This window comes from Guillardia theta, assembly GCF_000315625.1.
Source record: "Guillardia theta CCMP2712 unplaced genomic scaffold GUITHscaffold_1, whole genome shotgun sequence".
NCBI classification, from domain to species: Eukaryota; class Cryptophyceae; order Pyrenomonadales; family Geminigeraceae; genus Guillardia; species Guillardia theta.
In genome coordinates, this window is record NW_005434673.1 from 310,344 (window position 1) to 337,207 (window position 26,864).

General features: G+C 51.5%; 4 protein-coding genes across 4 annotated transcripts; 2 read left to right on the plus strand and 2 right to left on the minus strand.

Moving 5' to 3' along the window:
* Nucleotides 1-507: 507 nt before the first annotated feature.
* On the minus strand, nt 508-19,321 carry GUITHDRAFT_98997 (hypothetical protein; the record flags this gene model as incomplete). Its single annotated transcript, XM_005842141.1, has 29 exons — nt 508-1,160; nt 1,211-1,370; nt 1,423-3,729; nt 3,781-4,029; nt 4,082-5,040; nt 5,094-7,079; nt 7,127-7,290; nt 7,338-7,469; nt 7,526-7,605; nt 7,660-7,741; nt 7,789-7,931; nt 7,995-8,043; nt 8,089-8,196; nt 8,247-8,359; nt 8,416-8,496; nt 8,550-8,723; nt 8,767-8,929; nt 8,983-12,374; nt 12,425-12,513; nt 12,562-12,812; nt 12,902-13,092; nt 13,146-13,326; nt 13,373-14,582; nt 14,634-14,926; nt 14,980-17,119; nt 17,192-18,146; nt 18,205-18,447; nt 18,502-18,599; nt 18,661-19,321. 29 exons carry the CDS (start codon nt 19,319-19,321, stop codon nt 508-510), a joined length of 17,307 nt encoding a protein of 5,768 aa, XP_005842198.1.
* An 845-nt stretch (nt 19,322-20,166) lies between these two features.
* On the plus strand, nt 20,167-21,254 carry GUITHDRAFT_91345 (hypothetical protein). The gene is made up of 6 exons (XM_005842142.1): nt 20,167-20,551; nt 20,599-20,655; nt 20,710-20,799; nt 20,852-20,928; nt 20,976-21,081; nt 21,128-21,254. Exons 1-6 carry the CDS (start codon nt 20,225-20,227, stop codon nt 21,233-21,235), a joined length of 765 nt encoding a protein of 254 aa, XP_005842199.1. The 5' UTR covers nt 20,167-20,224; the 3' UTR covers nt 21,236-21,254.
* Nucleotides 21,255-22,382: 1,128 nt separating this feature from the next.
* GUITHDRAFT_98999 (hypothetical protein) lies at nt 22,383-24,121 on the minus strand (the record flags this gene model as incomplete). The annotated part of the gene is made up of 7 exons (XM_005842143.1): nt 22,383-22,423; nt 22,525-22,624; nt 22,673-23,269; nt 23,316-23,417; nt 23,474-23,587; nt 23,641-23,811; nt 23,861-24,121. The coding sequence occupies 7 exons, from the start codon at nt 24,119-24,121 to the stop codon at nt 22,383-22,385; spliced, it is 1,386 nt and encodes a 461-aa protein (XP_005842200.1).
* Nucleotides 24,122-24,792: 671 nt separating this feature from the next.
* Nucleotides 24,793-26,855, plus strand: GUITHDRAFT_99000 (hypothetical protein; the record flags this gene model as incomplete). Its single annotated transcript, XM_005842144.1, has 11 exons — nt 24,793-25,559; nt 25,606-25,703; nt 25,759-25,868; nt 25,915-25,962; nt 26,009-26,071; nt 26,125-26,241; nt 26,293-26,346; nt 26,393-26,434; nt 26,483-26,554; nt 26,602-26,696; nt 26,750-26,855. The coding sequence occupies 11 exons, from the start codon at nt 24,793-24,795 to the stop codon at nt 26,853-26,855; spliced, it is 1,572 nt and encodes a 523-aa protein (XP_005842201.1).
* Between the last annotated feature and the right edge of the window lie 9 nt (nt 26,856-26,864).

Below are 26,864 nucleotides of genomic sequence, written 5' to 3' on the forward strand. Positions count from 1 at the left end.
AGCAAAAAGCAGCCTCCTTCCGCTGGTATTACCCAGAGCAAGTTCAAAGGGTGTTTCTCAGCTCACCACTCCCTCTGGTGGCACCCCTGGCTGATGCTGCTGCTCAAGTCCTGCAATGAAGGAAGTCACATGAACGAACGCAGCAAGATTGGAACGCAAACAGCACAAGGAAGCATGAACTTTCACTCTCTACATCTTCCTCTTCCTCATCATATCTGCTCATGTCTACTTGCTCTTCCCTTCAACATCGCTCTTTTCTTGTAATCCTCTGCTTCATCCCCATAGTCCCCCAAGCTCTTCTCGTTCCTCCCTCGCCTGCTTCCCCGGCCTCCTACGAGCCATAGCCGCGCCCTGTCTTTGTCTTTGCGGGCCGAGATCCGGCCAAATTCCCGGGGCCTGAGAGTTCCGCCGGGCCCGGACCGCCCGCTCACTGAGAGAAAAGGCCGCGCTCAGACGGTCATAGATTTCCTTCTCATAAAAGCTTTACATGACATTCAATTTACATTCCTACTCATCTACTTCCCAGCAGATGATGCGTTCAGGATCGCAGTCCAGCTGCTTCCCGAGCTCATCTCGAAGTGTCTCGACGTCAAAGTCCTCGTCCAAGAGCAGGATCAGAGTGTCGGCATCTTCCTCGTCCTCCTCACCGTCCCTGAACGCTTCCTCCACCTTCTCGTTCCAGCCCGACCGCCCGGCCTTCTCAGGCAGCTCTTGCTCTCCCATGACCAAGTTCTTCTCGAAGTCGACGCTCATGGCGTCCTGCTCCTCCTCCTCCTCCTCAGAGCCCTCGCTACTGGTCGAGATGCTCTTGAAGTCCGAGAGGGAAGAAAGTTCCTCCCTATCCACCTCGACACCGATGCGGTTCCCGTAGTTGGTGATCTTCTCTGCAAAGATCACTTTCTTCGCAGCGTCCCTGTGCATCTTGTAGTCAACCTCCTCCTCCTGCACCTGCTTCTGATAGTTGGCATCCGCCGCCAGCTCCTTCAGCATCTGCACCATCTGCGATCCGATCTGAACTTGCCTAAGGACAAACTTGAGGGCCTCGCGCGACTCTCGGATGATTTCTTCCGTCTTATCAGAGATGCGCGAGAACTCGATCTGCTTGTCCATCCGACGGTTCAGAAACGCGTCCGCGCACGCCAGGGCGATGGCGATGACAACTGGAGAAAAAGGAGGATGAGTCGCAGGGGACATGCGATCTGGTGCAGACCTGTGTTGATGACTCCGTAAAGGGTCGTGCTGACCGCCGTGAAGGAGGCGAAGCAGACAAGGAGGAAGGCGTCAAGGACAGCGAGGACGATGAAGGTGATCATGCACTGCTGGAGGATCCTGATGCGCGAATGGCCCAACTTGTGCCTCAGCCGCGCGGCCTGCAACAATCACGGTTAGACCGCAACACAGGAGGAAGGGAGGTTGAGAGACCTTCTGGTTCAAGAGGATCGCGACAAGATCTGTGTTGAAACCCCTTGACAAGACAGGAGCCACTCTTGCTATCTTATCGTCGATCGCCCGGACAATGCGCTTCTTGATGATGGAGGACTTGGAGTACCTGCGGTAGACGACGACAAACAATCCTGCTATCGCTGTCACGTACGGGCAGAACCTGGCAGTGTCAAAGAGAATGCCGAGGCAGATCCACACGATGACGGCGCAAGCGTAAGTGAGGGAGATGACGAGAGCGATGGACAGAGCGATGTAGAAGATCCTTCTCAAGATGCGCCGAAACTTGTTCATCCTGATGGTCGTGTAGTGGGCGATGAGTTCGGCGATGAAGATTCCTAGCAGGGCGGCGTCGAGGAGGTTCAAGATCAGAGTGTAGGAGCTCATCTTAGCCCGGCACTTGGCCGGGTCTGCAGCCTGAGGACAAATGAACTTGTCCTTGGCGGAGTCGATCTGTATGCCCAGCAGGAGTATGGGAAGCAGGAGGACGCAAGCGAACGCGACTTGGAAGAGCGTGACCAAGAAGGTGAGCTGGACAGACTTGGACTCCTTGGGATCGAAGAGCTGCAGCTCCACGAAGTAGAAGAAGCTCGTCTGCTTCACGATCTCTTCCTCGTCGGCGATCGAGAGGTCGTTGGAGACATTCTGCTCCTCTGCGTCGTCCCCACTCGTGTGCGCGCTCTGCAGCAGCTTCCTCTGGGCGGTTGTGTTGTCCCGCAGCATCCTGCGGTAGTCCAGGATCTCCCGGTTCGCGAGTCTCAGGATGGAGTAGACCAGGGAGAGAGCGACGAGGATAGGGATGCATATGGCCAGTACCAGGAAGACCAAGTACATCGGGCGGGTCGAGTAGCTCTCCTGTACCATCGAGTAGTCTCCTGTCTTGGGGTCGGTCTTGAACACGATGAAGGGTTTGCCCGGCTCACTGTAAGCAAGGAAGGAAGTGGAAGGGAGCTCGTTGGCTCCGATAGCAGTCCACAAGATCGAATAAGCGTTCTTGATGTAGTTGGCGTTCAGCTCGTCAGGGATCTTGGCCTGCATCAGTCTGCGCGCACTTCCTGGGTACTTGGAGCTCAACATGCTCCTGCCGTACGCGTCCAGGTTGCCTCCGAAAGTGACAGTTCCAGCCGGTAACTGCTCGGGGGCAGAGGAGGAATCGAAATACGGGCATGGTGAAGGCACAAAGTTGACAAACACGGCCGTGCTGGAGGGGACGACAATCCCAAAGGTGAGGATCTCCAGAAGCTCTCGAGTGAAGACCAGGTAGCGCGGGTCAGACACCCACACGAACTTCCCAAAGGGGGCTCCGGGCCCCTGCAGGTTGATCTCAAACCAGTCCTCCGTCGGTCGGTTGGCTCCTCCGGGATTGAAGACCGACTGCAAACCGTCTAGGCCGGAAGGCGACAACCCGACAGTTCGGTTGCCGTTGAGCCCGTCGTAGACGTAGTAGCGATCGAGCGTGCCCCTGCCTGCGAAGGGCGGTAGCCTTGTCTCCGAGATCGTGCTGTACTGAATTTCTCCTGTCTCCGATGTCAGGTCGACGTACCGCACTTGCAGACCAGGTTCGGGGCTCTTCCTGTAGGGGAGGAGAGTACCAGAGCTGTACTTGCTGCAACTCCACATGCATGCGACAGAGGTGATGTTCTTGAAGACGGTTGCAGTGGGGGAGAGCCCTAGGTTCTGCAGCTCGAACCTGTTCAACTTTACGCTGGTTGTCACGTTCCGACAGGAGATGTCGCACAGATCTTTGTATGAGAAGGAATCTGTGAGGACAGTCGGCAGGGCTGAGACGAGGCACACTTTGTTCTCGCTCTGCTTCACGCTCACCATAGATTGAATCTGCATCTTTTCATCGTCACTTGTACTCATGATGACGTCAGCATTGACGGTTGAGATCTGAACTTGGTCAAAGGAAGCGTTACGGATTGAGATCAGTCCAGCCGTGACATTGGCTTGGAACAGACGAGCCTTGGAATTGAAGAGACTCAACTTGATGATCGTTCCTTCTACCGTCAAGCTGCTCGAGCCGAGATCGAGGATGAGAGCAGATGTCTGGGTGATGGTAGTGCTCTTCTGACCCGTGTTGATGATCTTGAGAGCAGGGATCTGCGTCCTGTCGATGGGCTGAGGGATCTCAAAGACGACATCGCACTTGTAGCCATTGTACTTGGACGAACTCGGACGCGAATTGATCACCTGAAGCGACTGCACGTTTGCGCAAGTGTCCACCTTTGTCATGACGCCTGAAACGCCCCCTGTTCCGTTGGCAGTGATGTAGGCATACAGGGTGACCTGTGGCAAGGGTTCAGTGAAGGGCAGGGGAGAAAGGAAAGCAAGTCGGACCTGCTCGTTTCCTAATGGACCTTGCGGTTTGTCGGTGAAGAAGACTGAGCAGCTGTCGGTGAGCAAAGTGAAGATTTCGGCTTCTCCCAGAGCCAAGTTGATCGGTTTTTGTACGAGGACGTAACTCAGGATGGAAGGGATCATCGCGCCCAGCACAACAAGCACGCCAAGGTAGAAGATTTGGAGGTTCGAGGCTGTCTCGGGAGGGAGCAGCTTCAGTTTCCTGCCATCGATCAGCAGCTGCTTGCCCTGGAAAGAAGAACAAAGTCAGGAGAATCGCAGGCAACCTCCGACAGGTCACCGTCTTCAGGATGTAAATCGGCAGACTGCCATGCATCTTCCTGCTCCACATGAAGAGGAGGTGAAAGGTGACAATAGCGATGAAGAGCAACGGAGCTCCCACAGCGCCTCGGATCCAAGACCTGTCCAAGGGAAACTCGCACATGTTCCAGAGAAGGCATCGACCTGCAATGCAGAGAGGCTCGCAGTAGCCGTAAAATGGTTTGCCTCCGAAGGAAAGCGCGTCTCGACACTTCCCCGCTCCACCGCAGCTGGAGGGGCACCAACCACAAGGCTCAACCAGCTGGTTTATGCACTCAGAGCAAGTCTGGTACTGGCAGGTTGGGGGTTTGGTGACAAAGATCTCGAGAGCAAGGAGAACTGGCCCAGCAGCCATGTCCTTGACGAGGGTGGATGAATTTCCTCCTTTGAAGCAGTAGGGATTGCAAGGGGACTGGTCGTCCACCTGAATCAGCATAGATTCCACCCCGATCATCTGGGGGTCACTCTTGTACTGCAAGATCATCATCAAGACGTTAATGTCCTGCAGGCTGCCCGTCGCCTGGACTTTTGACCCGCCGACGGCCACGAAGACGTCGAGGTTCGGTACCTTGGAGGCGTTGAACGACAAGACACCACCAGACCTCACAGAGATCTCTATCGTCATACTTTGAAGCGGATTGAAGTCCACGTCGACAATCTGGAAGTAAGGAAGGTGCATGGTGATGTTCTGTTGCGCCTGAATGGTTTGAATCCCGGCGATAGGCCGGCCGAACATGTCGTGCATGATGATGTAGGGCTTGTTGTTAATCGGCATCACAGTGACAGCGATCTCCTTCTTGGCTTCTTGCGCAACATAGGGGTAGGACTTGTTGCAGTGCTCGAAGTGGAGGTTGGTTGGCAGGTCCGTGGGGACTGGGCAGGGGAACCGGATGCCAGTGCGACCCATGTCGTTGGCCTTGACGACGATCTTTTCGTTTCCTGAGGTTTGACGGGTCAGAATCATACCGCAAGGAGGCCTCAACAAAGTTTACCGTTGAAGTAGAGGTCGGGTTGGTAGGAGACCGAGGAATCTTTCAGTGTCTGCCTAAGTGCACTGGCTGTGCTCCACATGACAAGAAACTTAGAGCTGGTGAAGACGATGGGTTTGCTCTTTGCGGAGAATACCAACCGACTTTGAAACTGCACCAACGTATTGATCTCGGAAGAAGTAAGAACGTCAGTCAGTCCCTGCTCGGCCGCCTTCCTGTTCAACAAATCTTTGCACACGGTGAAGCTGCGGGTGACGGGATCGAGGATGCTTCGAACGAAGACGCAGAAGGGAAGTTTCTCGTTTACGCACTGGGACAAGGTCTGATACTGCGGCACGATGGCGCAAGGAGAGTCGTAGCTGAGGCCGAGCTGTTGCCCTGAAGAAGAGACTGTCTCGTCGTCACACCACCTCCTCCATATGCACTCGTAGACGTCGGGCTCGGAGTAGATGCCCCGAGAGGGATCCCCATAATCTCGATTCTTAAGGCTGTTGAAAGCGTACACTGACAGAGCAGGGTCGACAGAGAATGTCCCGTTGTTGGCTATGAACTGCACCTGGATAACTCCAGGGCTGGACGAACACACTCCGTCCTTACACTTCTGCTCGTCGATGTCGACATCAGTCACAGTAATGCCTGCAAGGGCTGGAACGTCTCCTTCGTACATCTGAAGTTTGGAGTTCTGAATGCCGACCACTGGTGGGTCGTTGACAGCCAGGACGGAAACCTGCAGCGTCCTCAGCGAGTCTGTGGAGGGAATCACTCCTCCAGGGAGAGGGACTTCGACGTTCTGACGGTCGTTGATCCGGAACCGAAGAGTCTCGGGGCCGATGTTGTCCGTGTTGAAGTTGCTGTTTCCCAAGTAGAAGATGTTGTTCTTCAGCACGTCCGAAAGGTTCTGCGCAGTCCCTGTCATGAACACACGCGCGGTCGGTATAATCTTCTGTGCTTTGAGAGTCTCTCCTGCAGCTGCGGGCACCATTGTGGTGAGGTTGAACTGAACGTCAAACAGGGGGAGGCGCATGCAAGGAGACACGGGAGTCCCTTGACCTACCCAGGTGAAGGGTACTGGGGGATTACACCCGAGGCAGATGTCAGGACAGACCGAGCGGAAGGTCGTCTTGTTGGCCCAGGCCGAGACCCCGCACTTGATGCCGTAGGCGATGCGCTGCTGGTCTGTCATGATGATGGAGGGCTCGAAGGCCTCGTTGGGGTTGTTGACGGGAGGCATGATCTGACAGTCGTCGGGGGCAAGGAGGTTGAACGTGCCCTGCAGGGCCGTGACCTCGAGATCGAAGAAGATGTTGGGGTTGGCCCTTGTCTTGACCCATTCAAGCACGTATGGCGTGATGTCCGGGTCGACCACATCGAGACCTTGGAGGTAGTGAGAAGTGTCTTCGGTCATATAGATCTTCGTGCACTCGAGCTTCAGGTCGTCCACGTAGACCATCTGATTACCTCCATTGGTCTGCTCTGATCGCATTCGAATCGCGTACATAGGGCTGTGGGCGATGAATGTGATTGGCTGAAACTGTGCAAAGGGCACCGATGCCGTGCCGGGATTCACTCGATCTTGCTGGGCAGACAGCACACACCATGCTCTGCAAGGTACCCACGTGTCAACCCCGAGCCTCCCTGCCGTGTACGTGTTTGCAACCAGGCCTACAGACCAGTTCTGCAGCCAAACGGCTCGTTCAAAGGCTGTCAGGGACATGTTCCCAGCCACCGGGTTCTCTATCAGGCTGACGTTGAGCATAGTCCCTCGATCACGATCGTTACGCGCAGACACCATCAGACTGAGGGTGTACTCGTACCCCAGACTGAAACCTGACACGTTCTGCGTCACGGCAGCCACGGGGCTCGAAGTGATGGTGTGAAGATAAAGATGCTGCTCCCCCTCCTGCGACACGGCATCGCCTGTCCACCCGTAGAACGACAACCCCGCAAGTCCTTCTGTGGTCCATCCCTCAATGTTCCCTTGCTGGATCCCTGAACATTAGAGTCAAGAGGTTGATCCTCGTACACTACAACCCTACCAACACAGGACGCGAAGTCGTCGTAGCAGATTCTTGTGCCCTCACAGATAGGCGGGTTTTCAAACCCCAAGTTCGCAGCCTTTGGAAAGAAGCCGACAGTGGCGTTGTTGTTGATGGGACGAATAGAGATCCCGATTGAGCCTTCGATGGGAGCGAAGTCAAAACTGCTCGGAACCGTCAGGTCTCCAACCGAGGAATCGGCAATGCTCACGTTGCGGCAGGAGTTCCGCAGTAGTACTGGTAGGAGGTCGCGTTATCCGGCCACACCTGATCTGATGCTGACACTGTCAAGGCCTCTTGCTCCTGGTACGTGAGGTAGTTGAAGTAGGGTCGGGGATTGTATCTGAAGGGAAGGCAGGGGACGTAAGGCGCTGGGCTCATTAGAGGACAAGCACTCACTGCAAGACACGCATGGCCTCCTGGACTGCCACGCTCGGGCCCCGGAACTTGAGAGTTCTGCACTGGCTGCCCGGATTCACCTGACGGCTCAAACCTCAGTGTCGTTGCGGCCGGAGAGAGCGGGCAAGGGCAACCTTGCGGCACCAGCATCCCTTGCCGTTCCATGTACAGCCATTCGCGCCGGCACAGGAATCAGCAGTGATGTAGCTATGACACCTGCCGAAGGAGTTAAGAGGCTGCCTGCCGTCCAGGGGAGCACGAACGTGATCTCAGAACAGCTGGGGTCCTCCCAGAACTCCAGCTGGCTCTTCATGGCATCGGAGAGGGGGATGATGCCGGGCTCGGACTGAGAAACGATGGTCAACCTGCCGAAGATCACGGAGGTCTGGACGGTGATGGATCCGTCCTACAACACGGAGGAGAAAGACAAGGTCAGGAGGCCGAACACTCCTCGCGCCCTGGCTCTTACCATCCACTCTCCCTCAAGCTTCGTCACAGGATCTACTGAGTTCTCACACCTGCAGTCGAGTCAATGGAGCATGGGAAACTCAGAGGACTGTCACGTGGCTTTCTGAGAGATTGGGAAGGTCCCGTCCTGGATGGTGCAGGAGCCGCACTCAAAGGCGTCCACGTCGATGACGTTGAGCCCCGACGGGCCTGAGGGGATTGCTCTGAGGGAGAGAAGGTCAGAGGGGAGGCGGCAAGAGGAGATGGAAGTCACTTGGACTGCAGTAGAGGGGAGACTCCCTCGTCGAAGGCGATCGGGTCGGTGATTCGTGGGAGGGTGATGACCGGGGGGTCGTTGACGGGTTGGATCAGAATGTTGATCACAATCTAGAGAGAACGCGATGAGTCAGCTGGGCAGGAGGCAGTGAGGCACGAGAGCTTACCGTCGATGTCTGAGACGATCCCTCGAATTCGCCAGTCTGATCGCCACCGCTGTAACCCTGATCGCTTATCTGGAATGTGACCTGTTGAAGGCAAAAGATCAACAGGCTCTTGACTGGTTGGCAGGTGCGCTTACGGTCTCTATTCCTCTATTGGAGTTGAAGTTCTGCTGATTGGTGCCCATCTTGTACGAGATCATCCTCATAGCAATGTTGCAATCGATGGGATGGCCAATGAATGCAATCTCTTGCGCAAACTGAGACTGACCACCGACGTAGATGTAGAGGTATTCTCTGTTGTTGAGGGAAACCTGCAAAGAATCAGACTTGAAGTTACCCTAGGGAAAGACTTACTTCTCCTTTCAGAGCTGAGATCTTCACGTTCAACTGCGGACAATCTGACACCCATGTCGGCAACGTGTACGACTCTCCTCGCTTTGCAAGCTCGGCAGTCAGCAGGTTGATGCATTCGATTCGACTGGAGTCATACAAGTCGATGGGTTTCGTCACCAAACCTCTGTAAGCACGAGTCATATACAGGTCATGAAGCAGCAGCAAAGAGATTCTCACCCAAGCCTGACGGCAGTTTGATCATCCTCCAGGTAATTGACTGTGATGTTGGCCAGAAGATCATAAGGGTTTCCAGCCGAAGTCACAACATCTCGAACGTTGTTGAATACAGGGCTGCACTTGTTTGCAAGGTTGCTCGTCGCACATCGCTGGCGACAACCGTCGGAAACTGTGTTTCCAAAGATGATGCAAGGCCGATCGTTGATAGCCAGCGTGTAGAAGTTGTACAAGAGAACTTGAGCAAAACCCTTGGTGCCCATTCCTGTGACTGCATTGTCTTCGAAGGTGATAACAAGAGTTTCAAGATACACATAGCTGGCATCTTCCATCGACGGGTTGATACTCTTGTTGAAGTCATTGACGCGGTTGAAGATATACTGGGAGCAAGACTGCTCGCAACCTGCTGCTTCCTTGGTGTTCAAGAAGGCAGGAGGGCCGATGTCTGAGAGGAAGCAGGGTCTAGAGCACTTTCCAACGTACTGATTCTTGTACTGGATGCTTTGATCCTGCAGCGTGTAGTACATAAGGCTCTGAATGATGTCTCGAATGTGGTCAGTGTAGCCATCGAAGCGGACAATGCGGTCACGGTAACCACTCCCCTTGGAGAAAGACAGCAGTTTCCTCTTGCTCTTCGGGATTGTGATCGTACCCAGCTTGCTGGATATCTCTACTGTGAACAAGCCCTTCGCAGTCTCGCCTAGTGACAACGATGGCGACACTTTGAGCTTCGTCGGACATTCACCGTCGCAGTTTTCACAATCCTGAACTGGTCGGTTCCCACAATCTTCCAACATGACATAGGCAGGAAGGAGCCCATTGTTGAGGCGATCTTGTAGCCATGGCTCATCGTAAACTGGAATCATCTTCACAGGCAGAGGGTCAGTCTTGATCGGAATCGATATGATGGAGACATTGGTTCTTGCAGTGTACCTTGCAACTTCACTCGGTTGGTACCAACCATTGTTGTCAATGGTGTTGTACACTGCCCTCTCGTCCTTGAGAGCGAATGAGATGTTCACTTTGTTCGATCCCTCAGCGTTGCTGAAGTTTGATTTCATTTCGAATGTCATTTCGTTTAGCAGCGAGTTCATGGTGATCATGTCAGTGCTGAAGAGCAAGTTCGAGTCTCCAATCCCTGAGCCAGCGGCCACCTCAATCACGCAAGGAGCAGTTCCTCGGTCGTTGCTCTTGGTGTTTTGACAAGCCTTGCTGTAGATGTTTGATCCGTCGCCTCCCGAGCAGTCCAGTGAGCAACTTGATCCGGTGCAGTTGTAGGATCGCCCTCGCACGAGGATCAGCTCAGCATTAGGAGGGTATGGCCAACCATCCCCCAACTTCGGATCGGTTGTTGGGTCCTGGCGATCGGAGCTATAGAAGAACACAGTCTCGTTGATACTGCGGTCAGGAACGAGACTGAAGCAGAGAAGACCATCCTTAGCCACCTGAGCTTTGACCAGGTCCATGTTCAACGGAAACTCCATCCAAGTCTCAATGCTGTTCGTCATGTACAGTTGACTGACTTGGACGGGAGGGAAGGAAACATCAAGCACTTTGGTCTGGTCGTAGGTCAAGGTGTTGTCAAAAGAGCAAGAGACCATGTTCAAGGTCACTGTCCCTTGAGTTACACACTGCTGTGGACAACACACTGGCTTGTTGGTGCCAGTCACCCCTTGGTCTACACAGTCTACTGAGCAGCTCTCCGCGATGCAGTTCACCTTGTAGATACGCAGAGTGAGAGTAGCTGAAGGGTACGAGAGCAACTGGGACAGGATAGGAGCAGTCTGAAACTTGAGGTATGGCAACCTGGAGCATTCGTTGATTTGCTGACCGGCCGCTGACAGGCAAGTTTTCTGACCGGACATCATGACCCCGTACTTGTTCGTAACAAACTGAGCTGAAGTGACTCGGGCATCGACGTTGACTATCACAAGCGGAGTGCTGACATTGAGGATCGGTCTGAATTGCACGAAGCAGCTCGTGTCAGCGAAGTTCATCTTGATTTTGCCTACGTCACATGACACCTGCAGAGAGTAGTTGGTGTTGGCTGTGGTTGACCCTGGCGCCAAATACTGTTGCACATCGAAATCCTCCATGTGACCGCCTTCAAGTTTGGATGACTGACCTTGGATGATCATTACAAACTCTTGCAGGATCAAGACAGGAGGATCATTCTCGTCGTCAACATTCAGAGTGAGCTGTTTCGAATTCGATAGCGGTTTGCTGAGATCGGTGGCAGCCCTAGTAGTCTTGTTCTGATCCGAATATCCGTTGTCATTGACAACAACTTGGATGTTGTCATCAACATTATTTACATTCGGACCAGAGATATATTCGAGATTTCCAAGCCCCGTAGTGTTCATGATTGTGATAGAGCTGATCAGAGACAGCTGCTCGTTCACAACGTACCATGGAATTAGCGCTGGGCTACCGGCCAAACATTTACACAAGATGGAAGTGACGATCATGATTTGATCTCCGGGACATCTTGGACAGACGGGGAACAACCTGGAGCCTCCGATGCTGATGCTGCCGTGCTTGAGCGCCTGGAGCGTCACTGAGATCTGGTTCCCGTCTTGAAATCCTGCATCGTCGGTGATCCACACGGCTGATATAGGAGCGTTGGCGATCGTAGTGAGCGCAGCAGGCCTGTCCTCCTGCACTCGGAAGACGGTGGTGCCGTCAACAGCGGGAGGGGAGTTGACTGGGTACACGGTGATGTTGAGATCCTTCCTGTAGACGACCGGGTCGAAGGCGTCGAGTGTCATGCGGAAGACAAGGAAGAGCCTGGCGGGTTTGCCTGAGGAGAAGAGCTTAGGGGGGATGTACTTGAGGCCGTTGAGGGCGGCACTGACAGCCGATCTAGTTCCCCTGCACGTGACAAACGAGGACGAAGCCGGATGACCGGGCACAGAGTTGCTGTTCTGGTTCTGACAGATCGTTAGCCCGTTGGGCACTTCGATGGCTCCACCTGCACAGAAAATCGAACCGTCCAGGAAGTCAAAGTACGACCCACACTGCTGGGCACAGGTGGGGACGTTGGAGATCAGGTCTCGGCATCGCGGGGGTTTGCCCAAGTCCTTTCCGGCCTCCCAGAGGTAGTTGGCGCATGCCGTGTTGATCATGCAGAGCTCGAGGACGACGGTAGGCTGGGAGCCCACGAGCGTGAGCTCTCCGCTAGACATTATGTAGGGAGTGTCTTCGTTGACCGCAAAGGATCGAGAATCTACACTCCTTGTGGTCACTTTGACATCGAAGCAGGAAGGCCCCGAACATGGTGCCTTGACGCAGGTGCTAGTGCCGGTAGGACAAGCGCCTACTGAGAACTGATATTGTTTATATTGAGTAACCTGCTTGGACAAGAAGACGATGAGCAGTAAAGGACACTGACTAGCCTGCAGACACAAAAAGCATGAGGTCGGGTCAGATGTGGCAAAGAAGAGACCGTGTATTGTGGACAGTTTGTCAAGCATTTTTCACCACAAAACCCGCAGACATCATCGAAGTATACTGCTGGGAACTCATTCATACAACCTGAAATGAATCACTTCATTCGCCAGCTCCAATTTCTCATTTGTTTACCTTGCTGGCACTGATTGTACCCGCCGCACTTTCCGCAGCGATCGCACACCTTCCTCGTACCTGGATACACTCCTCCCCTTGCATACTCCAACTGTCCCACATTGAAGTCGATGCTTGACCGCAAACTGCTGGTGGAACTGAGGAGGCCCTGGCAGTCTGATCGCTCCGTCACGATCCCGTAGATCCCCTGCGGCGTCAGGCCCTTGGAAATCGCCTTCGTCCTGTCCGCGCTGGTGAAGTAACATCCGACCCTGGAACGCTTGTGAGGAGGACAGAGGGATTATGAGGGAAAGACAAGGAAAAAGTGATTTCAACAGAGGGCACGATTCTCGACTCTCACCTTCCTCCTGCTATCTTCTCCGGCGCGGGTTCAACGCCATAGGTGTGGACCTTGATGCAGGCGTCTGCCTCAGGGGCCGAGTAGTACCCATCTTGGTTGATTGGATTCCCAGAAGAGTCGAAGATCAGCGTGTGATTGGCAAAATCCGACTCCACCCAACTTCCGGAAGACTGAGTTTGTCCCTGCGCCCACTGAAAGAACGTGCGTCAAGGCTGGAACGAGACAGAGGTGAACGTTTCTTCACCTGCTCACACACTCCGGCAAAGAATATGTCATGATACGCAAGCATGTTGTAAGGTGCGGAAAATGCAGACTTGGTCGGGGGAAACCAGTTCCGTACAATTGTTGTATCAAACGAGAGATCGAAGTCTATCCTCAAATCCGCATTCAGCTGGATGCCGGAGCCTGCATACCTCACCAGAACCCTGGAAGGAGGTCACGTACAAGGTTTTGAACGGATTAAAAACTCACTTTACAGGACAAACCTTCTTGTTGATTGGCCATTCTACTCCGTAAAGCCCCTGAGAAGTGCCATCTGAATCGGTTGATGCAGTTGTTGCAGCATTGTAGTTAACAGGATTGTATCGAAACACTGCTACACAGATGTCAACTTTCTGCTGACCCAAACCATTGAGCACAGTGACTTTGGTGTCACCACAGAGTGAAGTGGAGGCTGTTGCGTACGCAGGAGCTGTCATGCTGAAGTCGGAGGTCGTTTGCTCCGAAGCCCTTCGGAAGACGTATGTGATAGTGGAGCTCTCGATCACGACCTCCTTCTCGTCACCGTTGAGCCCTTCAAGTTTGAGGGCGCAGAACGAGTCTAGAGTGGACGCCGCGAAGTTCGACGCAGCCAGGATGTTTGACTCAAAGTTGGTCAGAGCTTGAAGCTTCCTTGTACGTCTCAGAAGGTTTGGACGGCAATTCGGGTTGGAGAGACTAGATAAAGCAGCAGAGGAGGCAGCAATGTAGTTGGACAGAACGGAATCACTCAGCTTCACCTTGGCGTTCTTCGCATTACTCATGATGCTTTGAAGGGTGTTGAGGATCCTGTAAACCTCAGTTGATGTGGAATCACACAAGGCATTGAGGCCTTGGTCTGTAGCGAAAGTCTCATAATACACGGAAGACAGTTGCTCAAGGGAGTCCGACGTGTATGAGATCAAGTTGAAGCTCAACAAATCATCAAAAAGCCGAGAGAGATCCATGCGGTACGATGCCTGTAAGCTAGCTTGATTGATCATCGAGGCATACAATCTCATACTCGAGACAGCATCCGAACCTGATTGGGACACAAACCCAGACACCTTGATGTTGCCGAGAAGCTGATCTTGCAACGTTGACATGAGCGGCAAAGGGAACGCGTTGCACTGAGTAAATTGAGGACTCAAAACCAAATCAGGAGTCCCTAAGTACAGAGTCTTCCAAACATCAACTGTTTCTGTCTGATATTGAGTTGCATCGAATACGTCCTTCACTCGCAGCTGAATCTGCACCAACGAGCAAGAAGGGTCTGTAGGAGCAGCGGAGCAGCGGCTTCCAGTCTCGCAGTATGTGAGCTTGCCTTGAGACACCGTTGAGAAAGTGTAATCGGTGAAGAGAGTTGCCGAGGGATCACACCCTGGGCGTTGGTATGCAAACGCGTAAGACAAGGGCAAGTTATCAGCGTCGTCATTCCACGAAACTGGCAGGATCAATCAGCTTCACATCGAAGAAACAAACAAAAACAAGATACCTGCAATGAAATTGAAGGGAGTGACAAGGGCTACGCCGCATGATGGTGATACGTCGATGTAACCGTTCCTCGGCAAGTTGTTCACCGTCACCTGAACTTCAGTCCAGGCGACTGTGTATTGCTGGAGCACAAGAGACTCTCTGCCCTTGACCAACGAGAGCCTGACAAAGAAGTTGCTGTTGGCATTGGTTGCAATAGGGTTGAGACCGAAGAGACCAACGCTCGAGTAAGGCTGGTACTGATTGAAGCGACTTATTGACGGGTCGTTCAAGTTTGCATTGTTCATCTCTTCCCTGTAGATGCAAAAGTTCAGATGAGTGTCAAAAGAACGACTAGCAGCACTTACCATTGGTACCAGCAAAAATTGTTGATGTCACTGTTGAAGTCTGGAATGCCACTGTTGCAAGAGTATTGAGTGCCCACTAACTGACCTCGAATAAGAAGAAGCTCATTCGGGATGAAGTTGTTATACAGAAAGTTGAAGGGATGTTCAGAGGCATTGAAGCCAGTCAACACGCTGGGGTCGATCGTCAGCACCAGGTTGTTGATGGGATCAAGCATCCCAGACTGATAGTCTCGAGCTGTTCTTGGGTAGACTGTGAAGCGAACGGCCGTGGTTGCTGTTCGCAACGGGTTGCCGTTGTAGAGTTCTGTTACCGTAGCAACTATCTGTATCGTGATGTTCCACATGCCATTCATATTCCTTGAGAACAAAGTGATATTGGATGATTGAGAATCCAGAGTTTGCAAATCGCTCCAGGTCTTGAAGCACCTTTCAGCCGTGCAGGAGCAGGCGCTTACAATCTCAGGTGGAAGAGAAAAAAAGGATGATAGTTGCCAGTATGTGTAGATGTCTTTTGTCCATGTATAGCAGTCCCACTTGAACTGATACTTCGTCCCCGGAAGCTTCAGCGGATTCGCGACACTGATGAACACTTTGATAGCCTGGGAGGAGCTGGATGAATCGTCGATCACGATTCCGTAGTTAGAAGCCCTCCTGTATCCGCCTCGAGGTGTTGCCATCGTAGAAGAGTCGAAGACCCCACTGAATGCATCAAGATTGAGAGCGGAATAGTTCGTGCGGATACCCACGGCACTGCATGGGAAGAGCGATGTGTCCGTGCTGATCCTGGCCACAGCTCGGACGACGTACGACACGTTACTTTTCAACGAATTTGACGGCAGTTGCCAGGTGCTTCCCTGACCGAAGGCTGAATATAAGAGACAGGCCTGAGTGCTGCCTGCCACACAAGCGGTGGTTGGAGGATTAAAACATACAGATAGTGTCTCTGCCTGGTAAAAATTTGCGTATACTTGCCAATCGTACCGAATCAGGTTGTTCAGGGTAGAGGTTTGAGTGCCAAGTGCTGTTGATGTGCTGAAAGTATTCTTCAAAGCCACAGAAATGTTGCCATTGCATGCAAGAACACTGTCATACAGCAGCCTGAGCTTCAAAACCAAGGGACTCAACAGGTCAGTCAGAGTCAATATAGAAGGTCCAAGGATTTGAACCTCGGGTGCCGGACTCAGGTACATGCGGGTAGAAGCTGAAGCCCATGGCGCACAAACAGTATTGGCATCATTGTCATTGCATCCAGTCAAGTCCGATGTAGTCATACTCATTGCAGGACAATAGACGTATTGCTCTGGTGCAGTCCAGAAGTCAGAAGGAATAGGAGAAGGTCCACACTTGCTCGATAAGCTCCACAACCAGCTCCAGGTTACCAGCTTCCAGGTATAAGAGTAGTCAGGCTGCAAGTCGCACGTCTTGGTGGTAGAAACGCAAGCCGTCAAAGTGTTTCCTGTCGACGCTATGGTATCACTGTACACGATGTTGATGCGGGCCACCTGGATTTGCGCAAGCCTGTTATTCAAGCTCTGCACCCAGTCCAAACAGTCGCAATTTCCAGAACCACAAGCAGGGCATCCCAAAAGATTTCCAGTCGTGAGGTCGATCTTCTTGACTTCCACATGCCAACCATAACCCATTGCCCGTCCTCCTCCACCTTTTGACTGGATCCCGCTTAGAGTCCAGTTGCTGCAGAAACTCATTCTCAGCGGAGCGGTGATGACCGCAGTGGTTGGAGGTTTCAAGTCCTCCGGGACAGGTTTGGCAAGGAACACACCATCCGCAAACGCGTAGGGGTCGAGGTATGACGCGACGGTGAAAGGCCTCAACTGAATGAAAGTGTTCCATGTGACTGTAGGATTCTGACCGAAAGAAATGAGCATCTTCAATCTTGAGGGCCAAGTGACATAGGCTCCGACACCAAAAGTGCTTGCGGGGTTCGTGAAGAGTTCAACTGTGGTCTGATAAACTGGTTGATCGGATGGGGTCCCTCGAGATCCTCGGTCTGTTGATGTGTCAAACTCGATCTCCATTCCTGTCACGTCCGGGGTGAATTGAGCGCCAACAACTACCGGAGGTCCGCCGCCTGTGTAGAAGAAAAGGCCATACCGAATTCTTTGCCCACTGGTATCATCACCTGCCAGAAAGTATCAAAACCCAGCTCAACAATATGATACACATTGCACAGAGTGTCCACTAAAAGTTGTACCTTGTGGGAACGCAGCAAAAAGAAGGTTGAACTCGAGGTCTTGGAATGTGGCTTGAGTGGCTCTACACTTCCCCAACTTAGTGAAATTGTCACCAGTAGGACATGTAGCCACGAAATCTTTGCACTGATGCACACAGCCATCCAAAGTCTGCGACTTCTGGAGAGGGCAGAGTGCATTGGTCAAACAGTACTCGTGTGGAATGAGTGGCGTCTTGCAGTAGAAAGAACAATAGAGCTCAGTTATTGGGCCAATAGTCACGTTCCTGCAAGTATCCTGGTTGAAGGTAGGATGTAAGTCATACATGTAGACCCCTGGGTCTAGGTAACTCCCAAACTCACATCTGCTGTTTTCAAGTTCCAGCACGTTGTTCCATTTCAACTTATCGATATTGACTCCGCTGATCTGTACCACCGTTCCTCCTTTTGCACTCCCTGAGTATCTTGGTAGTACCTCAGATATTCCCGTTGTGAAAAAGACAAACCGTTGAGTCTCCAACGACCACACCACTCCTGACAATGAAACCTGAAGTAGAGCAATGTGCGGAGAGGACAACGGCGGAGTGTAACAGATCATGTATGTGGCATTGACGAACTTAACTTTAGAAGCTGAAAATCTGCAGCGCTGAAAGTAAGTGTCCGCTGGACTCAACGGACATTCCTCCAGAATAATAGTAAACCGACAAGAGAGGGTGGAAGTATCTACAAAAGGTCCTCCAAATACATTGACAACTCCACCTCCATCAATGTGCGCAAAGGGAGGATAAATAGATGCGGCCTGAGGAATAGTAGTAGATTGAGCTTCAATTCCAGTAAAGATCAATCCTTCTTCAATCGTGATGTTGTTCAATTGAGAAATCGCTGTGAAATCTTTGTCGAAAGAGATTGTTTTCAACGATCCTTGTGTAACAAGGTTTACCTCGGTGATATTCCCTGTCTCGTTCTTCTTGAGAGCTTTCTGCAGAGAGGAAGTCAACAAGATGCATTCTCCTTGTGCAACTCAAACAAGCATATACCTGACGTGTCATGTACGAGAATGAGTTCAATTTCAATTCTCCTTTGGGGTCTGTTCGGTCTAACATGCCAAATCCAAGAGGCGCAAAGGACGAGATACTCCATGCAACGCTCACGTCCGACGAAGCCATCTCGTATACGTTCATTACGTTGCCAGTGTTCAACTCAAGCTTGTAGAAATAATGTCCACTGGTGTTGTGAATCATGGTGTAGATTTCTTTGAGTTGTCCGTAGACTTTCATGGACTGCATATATGAGTCAATGACAATGTATTTCAGGAAGAAAGACAACGAATTTACCGTAACCACCCCTGGAATTCTCCTTTTCCATAGAAAGCATCCAACGCATTCTGAGCAGACACTCGTTTGTACTTTATCGCCGCAATCTTTTGGGTTTCCTGTAGCGATCATGTCAAGAAACATGCTGCCATCCGGTCAACTGTAAGCATAGACACGTACCTCCTGGGTCCATTCCGGTTCTGAGCGCAAGGAGGTATGGCTCGTCTTCTACTACGACCATCAAGTAGATCTGTTCTGACGGCTCTAAGGCCGAGATTGCTGGAACAATTCCACTGGCATTGTACAAGTAATATATGTGTTGGAAGTAAAGAGATTGCATGTCCCCTCCCACGTCGTTGCTGGATCTGTACACGTAATCTCCAGTCCAGGTTTTAATGACAATTTTGACAAGATAGTGCTGCCCTGAAGAATAAGTCACGACCCCAAAGATGCTTCGATCTGCTCGATTGTATTCAGTGGAAGAGAGAGTGAAGGAGACAGGGTCCGTGGTGTCAATGGCTGCTTGGCCGATGCTTCCACCCCTCAACAACTCAACGCTGGTGAGGTAAGCGCTTGCAAACCCGTCCTCTCCATTAGCATGATACCAAACTTGATTGATGGAATCGAAGGTACTTAGCCCAAGTGATGGATTCGACCTTCCATGAGTTGTCCCACTGACCTCCACATACTCTTGAACGCATTTGTAATAGTTTGATGCCGGATCGAGACTAGAGTACCCTTGATCAACGCACAATTGAAGCAAGAGCTTGTCTGTATCTGGCCCGAAACTGACCACGTGGCTCGACCTATCTCCGATTCTTCTGATCAACCCGGTGTACATTGCCTTTGCTGGATCTATACCCCGGCCATTCGGTGCCTGTGATCTCGCGAAGCCAAGCAGCAGGCTCAGGCAGAGAAATTTCCCTGATCCTTTCATTCTTTCCTCTTTTTCACCTAGATATGGCGATCATGAGCGAGAGCACTTTGATGGCTTCAGTGCATTGAGCTCGAATGCACCGAAAGATTCGTAACCGCTGCCATGTTTTATCTCCTCGCAATCATCCCCATCTCAGCGAATGCCATGACCACCACTTGCCAAAGGTCGCACCCCCCTAGACCACCGCCTCAGTCTTGTTTCCCACCCCACCCCTTCTTTCCTCATGAAGTACCCGTTCTTTCAACTATTCTGCACTACCCTACCCGCTCCTGCTTTCCTTCCATCAAAGCAGTCAAGAGCCGGGACTCACTGAGATGACTCGGACCCGGCTTGCTCGCCGGACGGCGGGCCCGGTGCCAGTGACTGGCCGCAGAACGGAACCTTCCGAGACCGTGCCAACGGTGGCACTGATCAGCCTGCTGATCAGCTCTCATCATTGTGAGAGTCCTCGTACTGATCAGTCACTAGTAACCTGTCCTAATTGTCCTGATGTTTAACTTAACTTCAAGTTGAGTAAAGAAGATCAGTAAAGAAGACCAGTAAAGAAGAGATCAGCCTGACCGTACACGTGACTGTCGCACAGGCCGCCGTCACAGACCGTGAGCCAGTGTGTACGGTCCAATCGGCGGCGAGCGGCCGCCCGGCCGCAGTCACTGAGTCGCGGCCCGGGCCCGGGGGGCAGTCCCCCCGGGCCCGCGGGCCGCTGACAATTCTCTCGACAAAGAGTTGGGTAAAGTTGAAATACGATCAAGTTGTGATGCGATCCCTGATGAGCAGGGACGGCATGGGGCAGTAGAGCTTCAAGCTATGGAGATTGAAAACTTTCTGAACGCATTTGAATTCCCGAAAGAGGCCATATCAACGTCTTTGAGCATCGAATATTCAGACGATACACGTAAGGGCAAAGATCATGATGATGGTGACGGAGGCGAAGAATTCAGCGAACAATCAAAAAGAAATGCAATTGAGCTTGATAAAGAGGATGCAGCGTTCTATCTGGGCGACGATCCCGAAATCTTTGTCCGATCAGTGACAACCAATTCTCATGATTCAATACTTCCTATCGAAAGGGACAATGAGATCCTGAGCAGAGTTTATTACATTCCAGAATGCTTTGAAGAACCCTTTCTAGATGTAACCAAAACCAACTTTTAGTGTTGCAATCCTTGACAATTGATCAGAATTTGGCGCAACTTGCAAGGAAGTTGGAGGGCAACTCACACTCGCACAACATGTCGGTATGTTTCGAGTGCGACATGGGCCCTGTGCCTTTGCACTGAGCTTGTACCAAGGCTACTCGCCGGTTCTTCTACTCGGAAATCATCGCAGATGCCATTCTTTCGCGACTTCCGCCATCCCTAGGATTTCAACGAATTCTACCTGTGATCTGGCAGTATCCTCTCCCTGAACATGAATTGACTGTTGACTGTGAAGGACATGCGCTTCATTGAGTACGGAGTAGGAGGCTTCATCGCTCCCCATACGGATGGGGTGATGTTCGACGCCAAGACGTGAGATGGTCTGCGATGAACTGCGATGAGTTCCTGACCAGCCGCAGAGGGAGACAGTCAACAACATCTTTTCTCCTGTACCTCTCGTCCACCACTGAGGGAGGCTCCACCGATTTCTTGAGCAGCGTGCAAGGAGGAGAAATTCTACATCAGGTATGACCGGATGTAGTGGTGGAGTGCAGGGCTGAGACAGGAGCAGGTATGGCCAAGAAGAGGATGGATCCTCCTCTTTCCGCATGACTCTCCTCATGAAGGAACTGCAGTGTCTACTCAGCACAAATTTCTGCTGCGTGGCGATCTGTACTGAGTGGGGGAACGTTTATTGCAACACCTTGAGGTCTTCGGATAAGTTAATGTTGAGCTTACATCTGCAGCCTTCGTCTTGTAGCTCATGTCTTGCTCCTCCACCCGTCACTCGCACGTTGCAAGTGTCAGCTTCACCCATGTTGCTGCTGAACTGCATGTTTCCACCCAGGTAAGCACAAGACTGTGCTTGTATCAGCATCCCGCCTCCCCTGTTGTCCTTGATCGTGCATCCATCGACTTCTGCTCTTGAGTGTTCATCTTCCACCAGAACACCACACTGACGTCCCCGTAGCACTTGGCAGTCACGCATGTACAGGCTTCCTCCCCATTTCACATGCACCCCCGCGAACTTGCATTCTGATATGAGTGATGCTTCAATATGAGCGCGTCCGTTCGAATGCACAAACAGTCCGCCCTTCTGGCTCTTGCATACTTCACAATTTTTGATGTGAATCATTGCAGTCTCGATGCATTCTATAGCTGCATATCCATTCTGCCAAAGTTTACAACCCTCCAACTGACAGATTGCATTTTGCCGCAGAAACAATCCAGACTTTCTGTTGGAATTCAATTCACTCCTCGAGCAGAGAAGTCTACCCATTCCCCTCAGCTCTATACCTGATCCACTTGTCTGACATATCTTGGAGTCTTCCAAAATTAGATTTCCCTTACCACACACGCAAAACCCGCCTCCATGGGAATTTGAAAAGTTAGATCGAGAAACAGCCATAATGCCGTTACCACCTATCGTACAGCAATAACGAGAATGACAAAAAAGGGTGCAGTCTTTTAAAGCCATGGATCCGCCTTTCAATTCAATGCAATTCCAAGTTGAGCTTGCCTTTCGCTTCTTGTTGGCATTACAGTTTTCATTCTCGTGCGATTGAAAGTGTCGTATGGTCAGATTACAAAGCTCCACCTGAGTTTCTCGTGCGTGTGCCCCCTCCAACTGCACCTGAACAACCATAAAAGGAAGCTTTTCTACAATCAGAACAACTTCGGATGGATTGCCAATTCCGTAAATCTTGAGCGGTTTGCTTATTGTTTTGCGAATGTTATATGATCCTTTACCTAGCTGGATAGAATCGCCGGGTTTGAAATTTCTTACTGCTTCAAAAAATTTGCTTTCAGCATCGTCACCACCGACTCTAAACAGACATGGTTCGTGGGTGATTTCGCAGCACGTTGCCTGAGTTTCACACAACTTAGCTTGCAGGCTTGATGGCTCCATGGCCTCCCCTTGACCGAACAACAGCTTCCTTCTTTGCCGTCGATTCATTTTTCCCTCACATTCCTTCAGCTGAGCGTTGACCTGTGGGACTACGTCCAACTGCCCTACAGTCTGTTGACCTTCACCTCGTGGCACTGGAGGTTCTTCCAGCTTTGCACTCTGGTCTCTACATCGTTTGAACCTGATTTTCACACCACTGGGACTCACCAACTTCTGCAGCATCTGTGTTAAGAAAGAATTTGGCGCATCAGTCTTCACTGCAAGATTCACTGCTGTGTGGGAGTGAGAAACCTTGTATCCGGCTTTTTCAATAGTACGCAATATATTGGTCCTGTCGAAGCTGTTGTCACTCCTTGCTGAACATCTCGAGAAGAATGAGAAGTCATAAAACAATGGATTCGGTAATTCTGCACTCAACTCCCTGAAAAGAATCGACAGATTATCTGCATCCGCTATGTTTCTCTCCATCTGAACCTTCTCCAATGTTCGTTTGCAAACTGAAAAGAAGTTTTTGTCTACCAGACTTGCAGACCATATGGGACCTCCCAGCTCTTTCTCCTGGTTTCCACAAACTTCACACTTCTTGCTGACTGAGCTATCGGCTCCCACCATTTCCCAGTACTCGCAGTTGGTGCACTTCCAAACCATGTGATGACTTCCCACATGTTTGCTGTCGCAAACATGTTCGTGATCTTGATGTGTTACCCTAGCGATGATGCGGACACAACAATTCACATATGCACAGATGAGGGGCTCTAAATTCCTGTCCAATTGTAAGGCAAACTTTGAGACACATGCCAGGGCCTGGATAAAGGATCACAAGCGGGGAGCAAGACGAGTGTGTTCTTACGATTCGGATCCCCAACTCTTTCGAGCATCGCATGTTCAGTGGTTGTGCACCATAACGTGAGAAGCAGAGCTCGCTGCTTCCATGGCCGAACCCAGTCAAAACCTGAGGGTACTTTCTCAGAATCCTCTGCTTGAACAATGACCTAGAAGTCTTCACACCTGAACATCGAAGAAGGCCATGGAAAGAAGTCCACCATGTTTGAGGCATCTCAGGGCAGAGGGAACTATGTTGATGGGTGATCCAAACGGATCCAAGTCGATGAAATCCACCAACTAGGTATTTCCCTCAGTTTGATAAAAATACAGCAGCTGAGCAAACTCCTTACCTCTTTCTGCGATGCCAAGTCCGTGAGCAACGTGGCTGCATCCTCACAAGAAGTGAGCAATTTTACTTCACAGCCAGCTAACGAAGCTTTGCTTTCCTCTACGTTCTTGCATAGACACCTGAAGGCATCTGGAGAATTGTCATTGGCAAAAATCTTGCCAACTTGCGGGACCTGCAAATAGACATTAGGAGCATCATTCCGCATGATCTTCATACTGCACCTCTCGTGCTATGCGAAGAGATCTCAACCCCGTCGCTGCAAGTGCATCGACCACAACTAGGGAGTTGAGAGGAGCCCGGGTGGTTTCAGCATGGGCGAGGAGAGCGATGATGGTGAGGTCGCGTTGATCCCTCCCGTCAGAGTTGAGGAAAGCACCGTCCCTTGCCACATGCTCTGCGCCGCCTTCGCTCACTCTGTCTGTGTGGGGAGAGAGCATCGAGCCCGAGCTCTGACGCCTCACAGCCGCACTGCGATGCGCCATCGCAAGCCAGATTCCGACATGGGCGGAGCAAGATGGAGGCCCGCCTCAGTTTTTCACAGGGATGGTATTAGTAACGGAAATAACCGATGCGTGACGTCGAAGAGAGGGAGAGATCATGGAGCAAGGAAGGGAGGGAAGGGAGGGAGAGGGAGAGGGAGGCGAGGGGGCGAGAGGAAGCCAACAGGAAGGACGAGAAGAGGATGAGGAGAAGGCTGACAAAAGCCGGCGGAGCGAGAGGATGGGTGTACCAAGAGCATGCATAGTGCAGAAGAAAGCAGAAATGGTACAGTATCTGGAGATGGGGTAGGGGAGCCAGGGAAGAGGAGGATGAGGATAAGAAATGCGAGTTTTGAGCAGGCAAGATAAGATTTCTTGACACAAAAGGATGAAGGAGGTACGACAATGCAACATTTGTTAGGCCAATGGATGTTTGAACAAGCGCAGGGTGCACCGAGTTCAAGGTGAAAATAGAAATGTACAATCTGAGGAATGAAGCCTAATGGAGGGATGGCAAGTGACAGTCGAGGACGGTTGATAGTAGAAGGAGTAGAGAAGGAGGGTGGAGTCTCCTCGTGAGGTCTCATGGAACATCCCGATGAGTTTGTTTGGGCTGACAAGAGCTTCGCCAGCTCCGCATCGTCAGCATGTGGATGCTTCGCTTGCTCCCTGGAATGGGACCGGAAACGAAGAAACCGGATGAGTACAACACGACAAAGAGAGAAAAGATCATTCTTCGTCCTTCAGCAGCCCTGCCTCCTGCCAACGTGAACGCGAAACAGATAGCCAACAAGTTTACCAGTCAGATCAGAGAAATGCACAAGATGTGTGGGGGAAGGTTGGACCTCATTCATATGATGTTTTGTCAGATTGCGGAACACAATGGAAAGCCCCCCATTCCTCCTCAAAGCATGCTCCTCCTCCTCGAACTGACCCCTGAAGACTGCAAGGAACATCCGGTGATTGTCAGTGACGTGGCGCTGGAGAAGGCGTTTGCAAAGATGATTAAGCCGGAAGACAATGCCGACGTGTTCTACACTAAAGTGATTTCTGTTGTGGAGCAGCAAGTGGCGAGATCAAAGCATGCGACAGTTGAGATCGAGAAACTCAGACCTGCCTTCAAGGAGCTGCATGAGGCCTGCGGAGGATCCTCAAAGGCTCTCTTCGCGTTCTTCATGGAGCTGCTGCCTGAGGAGCAACGTGGCCAATATTCGCTCCCCATGTGGGTCAGCATGGTGATGAAACTTCCCCCTCAGACAACCCACATCGAGCTCGATCACTTCACGGATTGCTTTGCTCAAGCTATGGACAGCACTGATACTGCAGAATCCATCCTCCCCAAGGTCCGCAAGCATATCGAGCTCAATCAGGACCCCAAAGCTGCAGCTGCCAAGGCTGCCGAAATTGACCGACAGGCCAAGGAGATTGCAGAGAGAGAAAAGTGAGTAGCTCATGTTGGATCCTTCTACTCATTTCGTTGCTTCCAGGGCCGCACAAGCTCATGCCCAGAGTGGACCCAGTGCAGAGGCTGTTGAGCTCGTGAACAAATTTGCGACCAACATCAAGGAATTGCATTCCGCCACTGGTGATAGCGACGATTTTCTATTGAGCACCGAGTGATGAACGAGCTTGTCACACAGAGGGACGAGTCAGCTTGATTCATGCTGCGTTTTGCTCTGTGGCTGAGTCCAACGGAAAGCCTAGAATTCCTCCTCAAGCGATGGGAAGTTTGTTGGAGCTCACAAAGGAGGTGCTCAAACGAACACAGCAAGTCTCTTTCTGAATACTGTGTTCAGGACACCATGAAAAATCCAGTGACTGCTTCTCTGGAGCAACTGACAAAGGTGCATCAGGACCTCTCTTGCCTTGTGTCTAATAGCCTATCATCAGGCCTTTGCAAAGTTAGTGAGACCAGAAGAAACAGTAGAAAACTTTCAGTCTAAAGTTGTCGAGGTTTGTCATGTCAGACAGACTTGAATGATCTTCTGACAATGAAACGCGTTCAGGTCGTGGATAAATGCACCCGTAGAGCTCAACATGCGAGCAAGCAAATTTCCATTTTGTCGCCTGCATTAACCAAGTTACACGAAGCATGCGAAGGATCGAGCAAGAGCTTGTTCGAGGTCAGAATCTAAGAATCAGTGGTCGACAGCTTCCTGATGCTTTCTTCTCAGTTTTTCATGGACCTTGTGCCGGAGGCCCAACGTCCTGGACTCACGCAAGAACAGGTTTCCTGAATGGAATCTGTGTTGAGGATGGTAACCTTGTTCACAGTGGAATTCTCTCATTATGAAAGTTCATCCGAAGACTGAGAAGGTATGCCTTTGTGGCTACTCAGCAGATCAAGCTTACTCTGTATTTCAGATCCCGCTGGATGTTTTCATTCTTAGCTTTCAGGATTCGATGGATGACAGCGATGATTCATCCAAGATCCTTGTATCTTATCTGTCGGGTTAGCCCTATCGCTGATCTCTGCCATGCAGCCTGTGTTAGAAAAGCACATCGAAATGCTCAACTCGGGCGGGGCAGCACGAGGCAAGACGAGTCAAGAAGAAGAAGCAACCAATGTAAACCCCTCGTGAAAGTTTGTTCTTGCTTGTTGGCCATGCTGACGTCTCGCTATGGCATCAGAGCTCCGAGGACATGGGAGGCGCTGCTGAGAAAGCTGAGTCAAGAGGCGAAGGTCAAACTGTGGGAGAGGGTAACGAAGGAGAATCGCAGCCTGGTGGTGAATTAGGGGAATGAT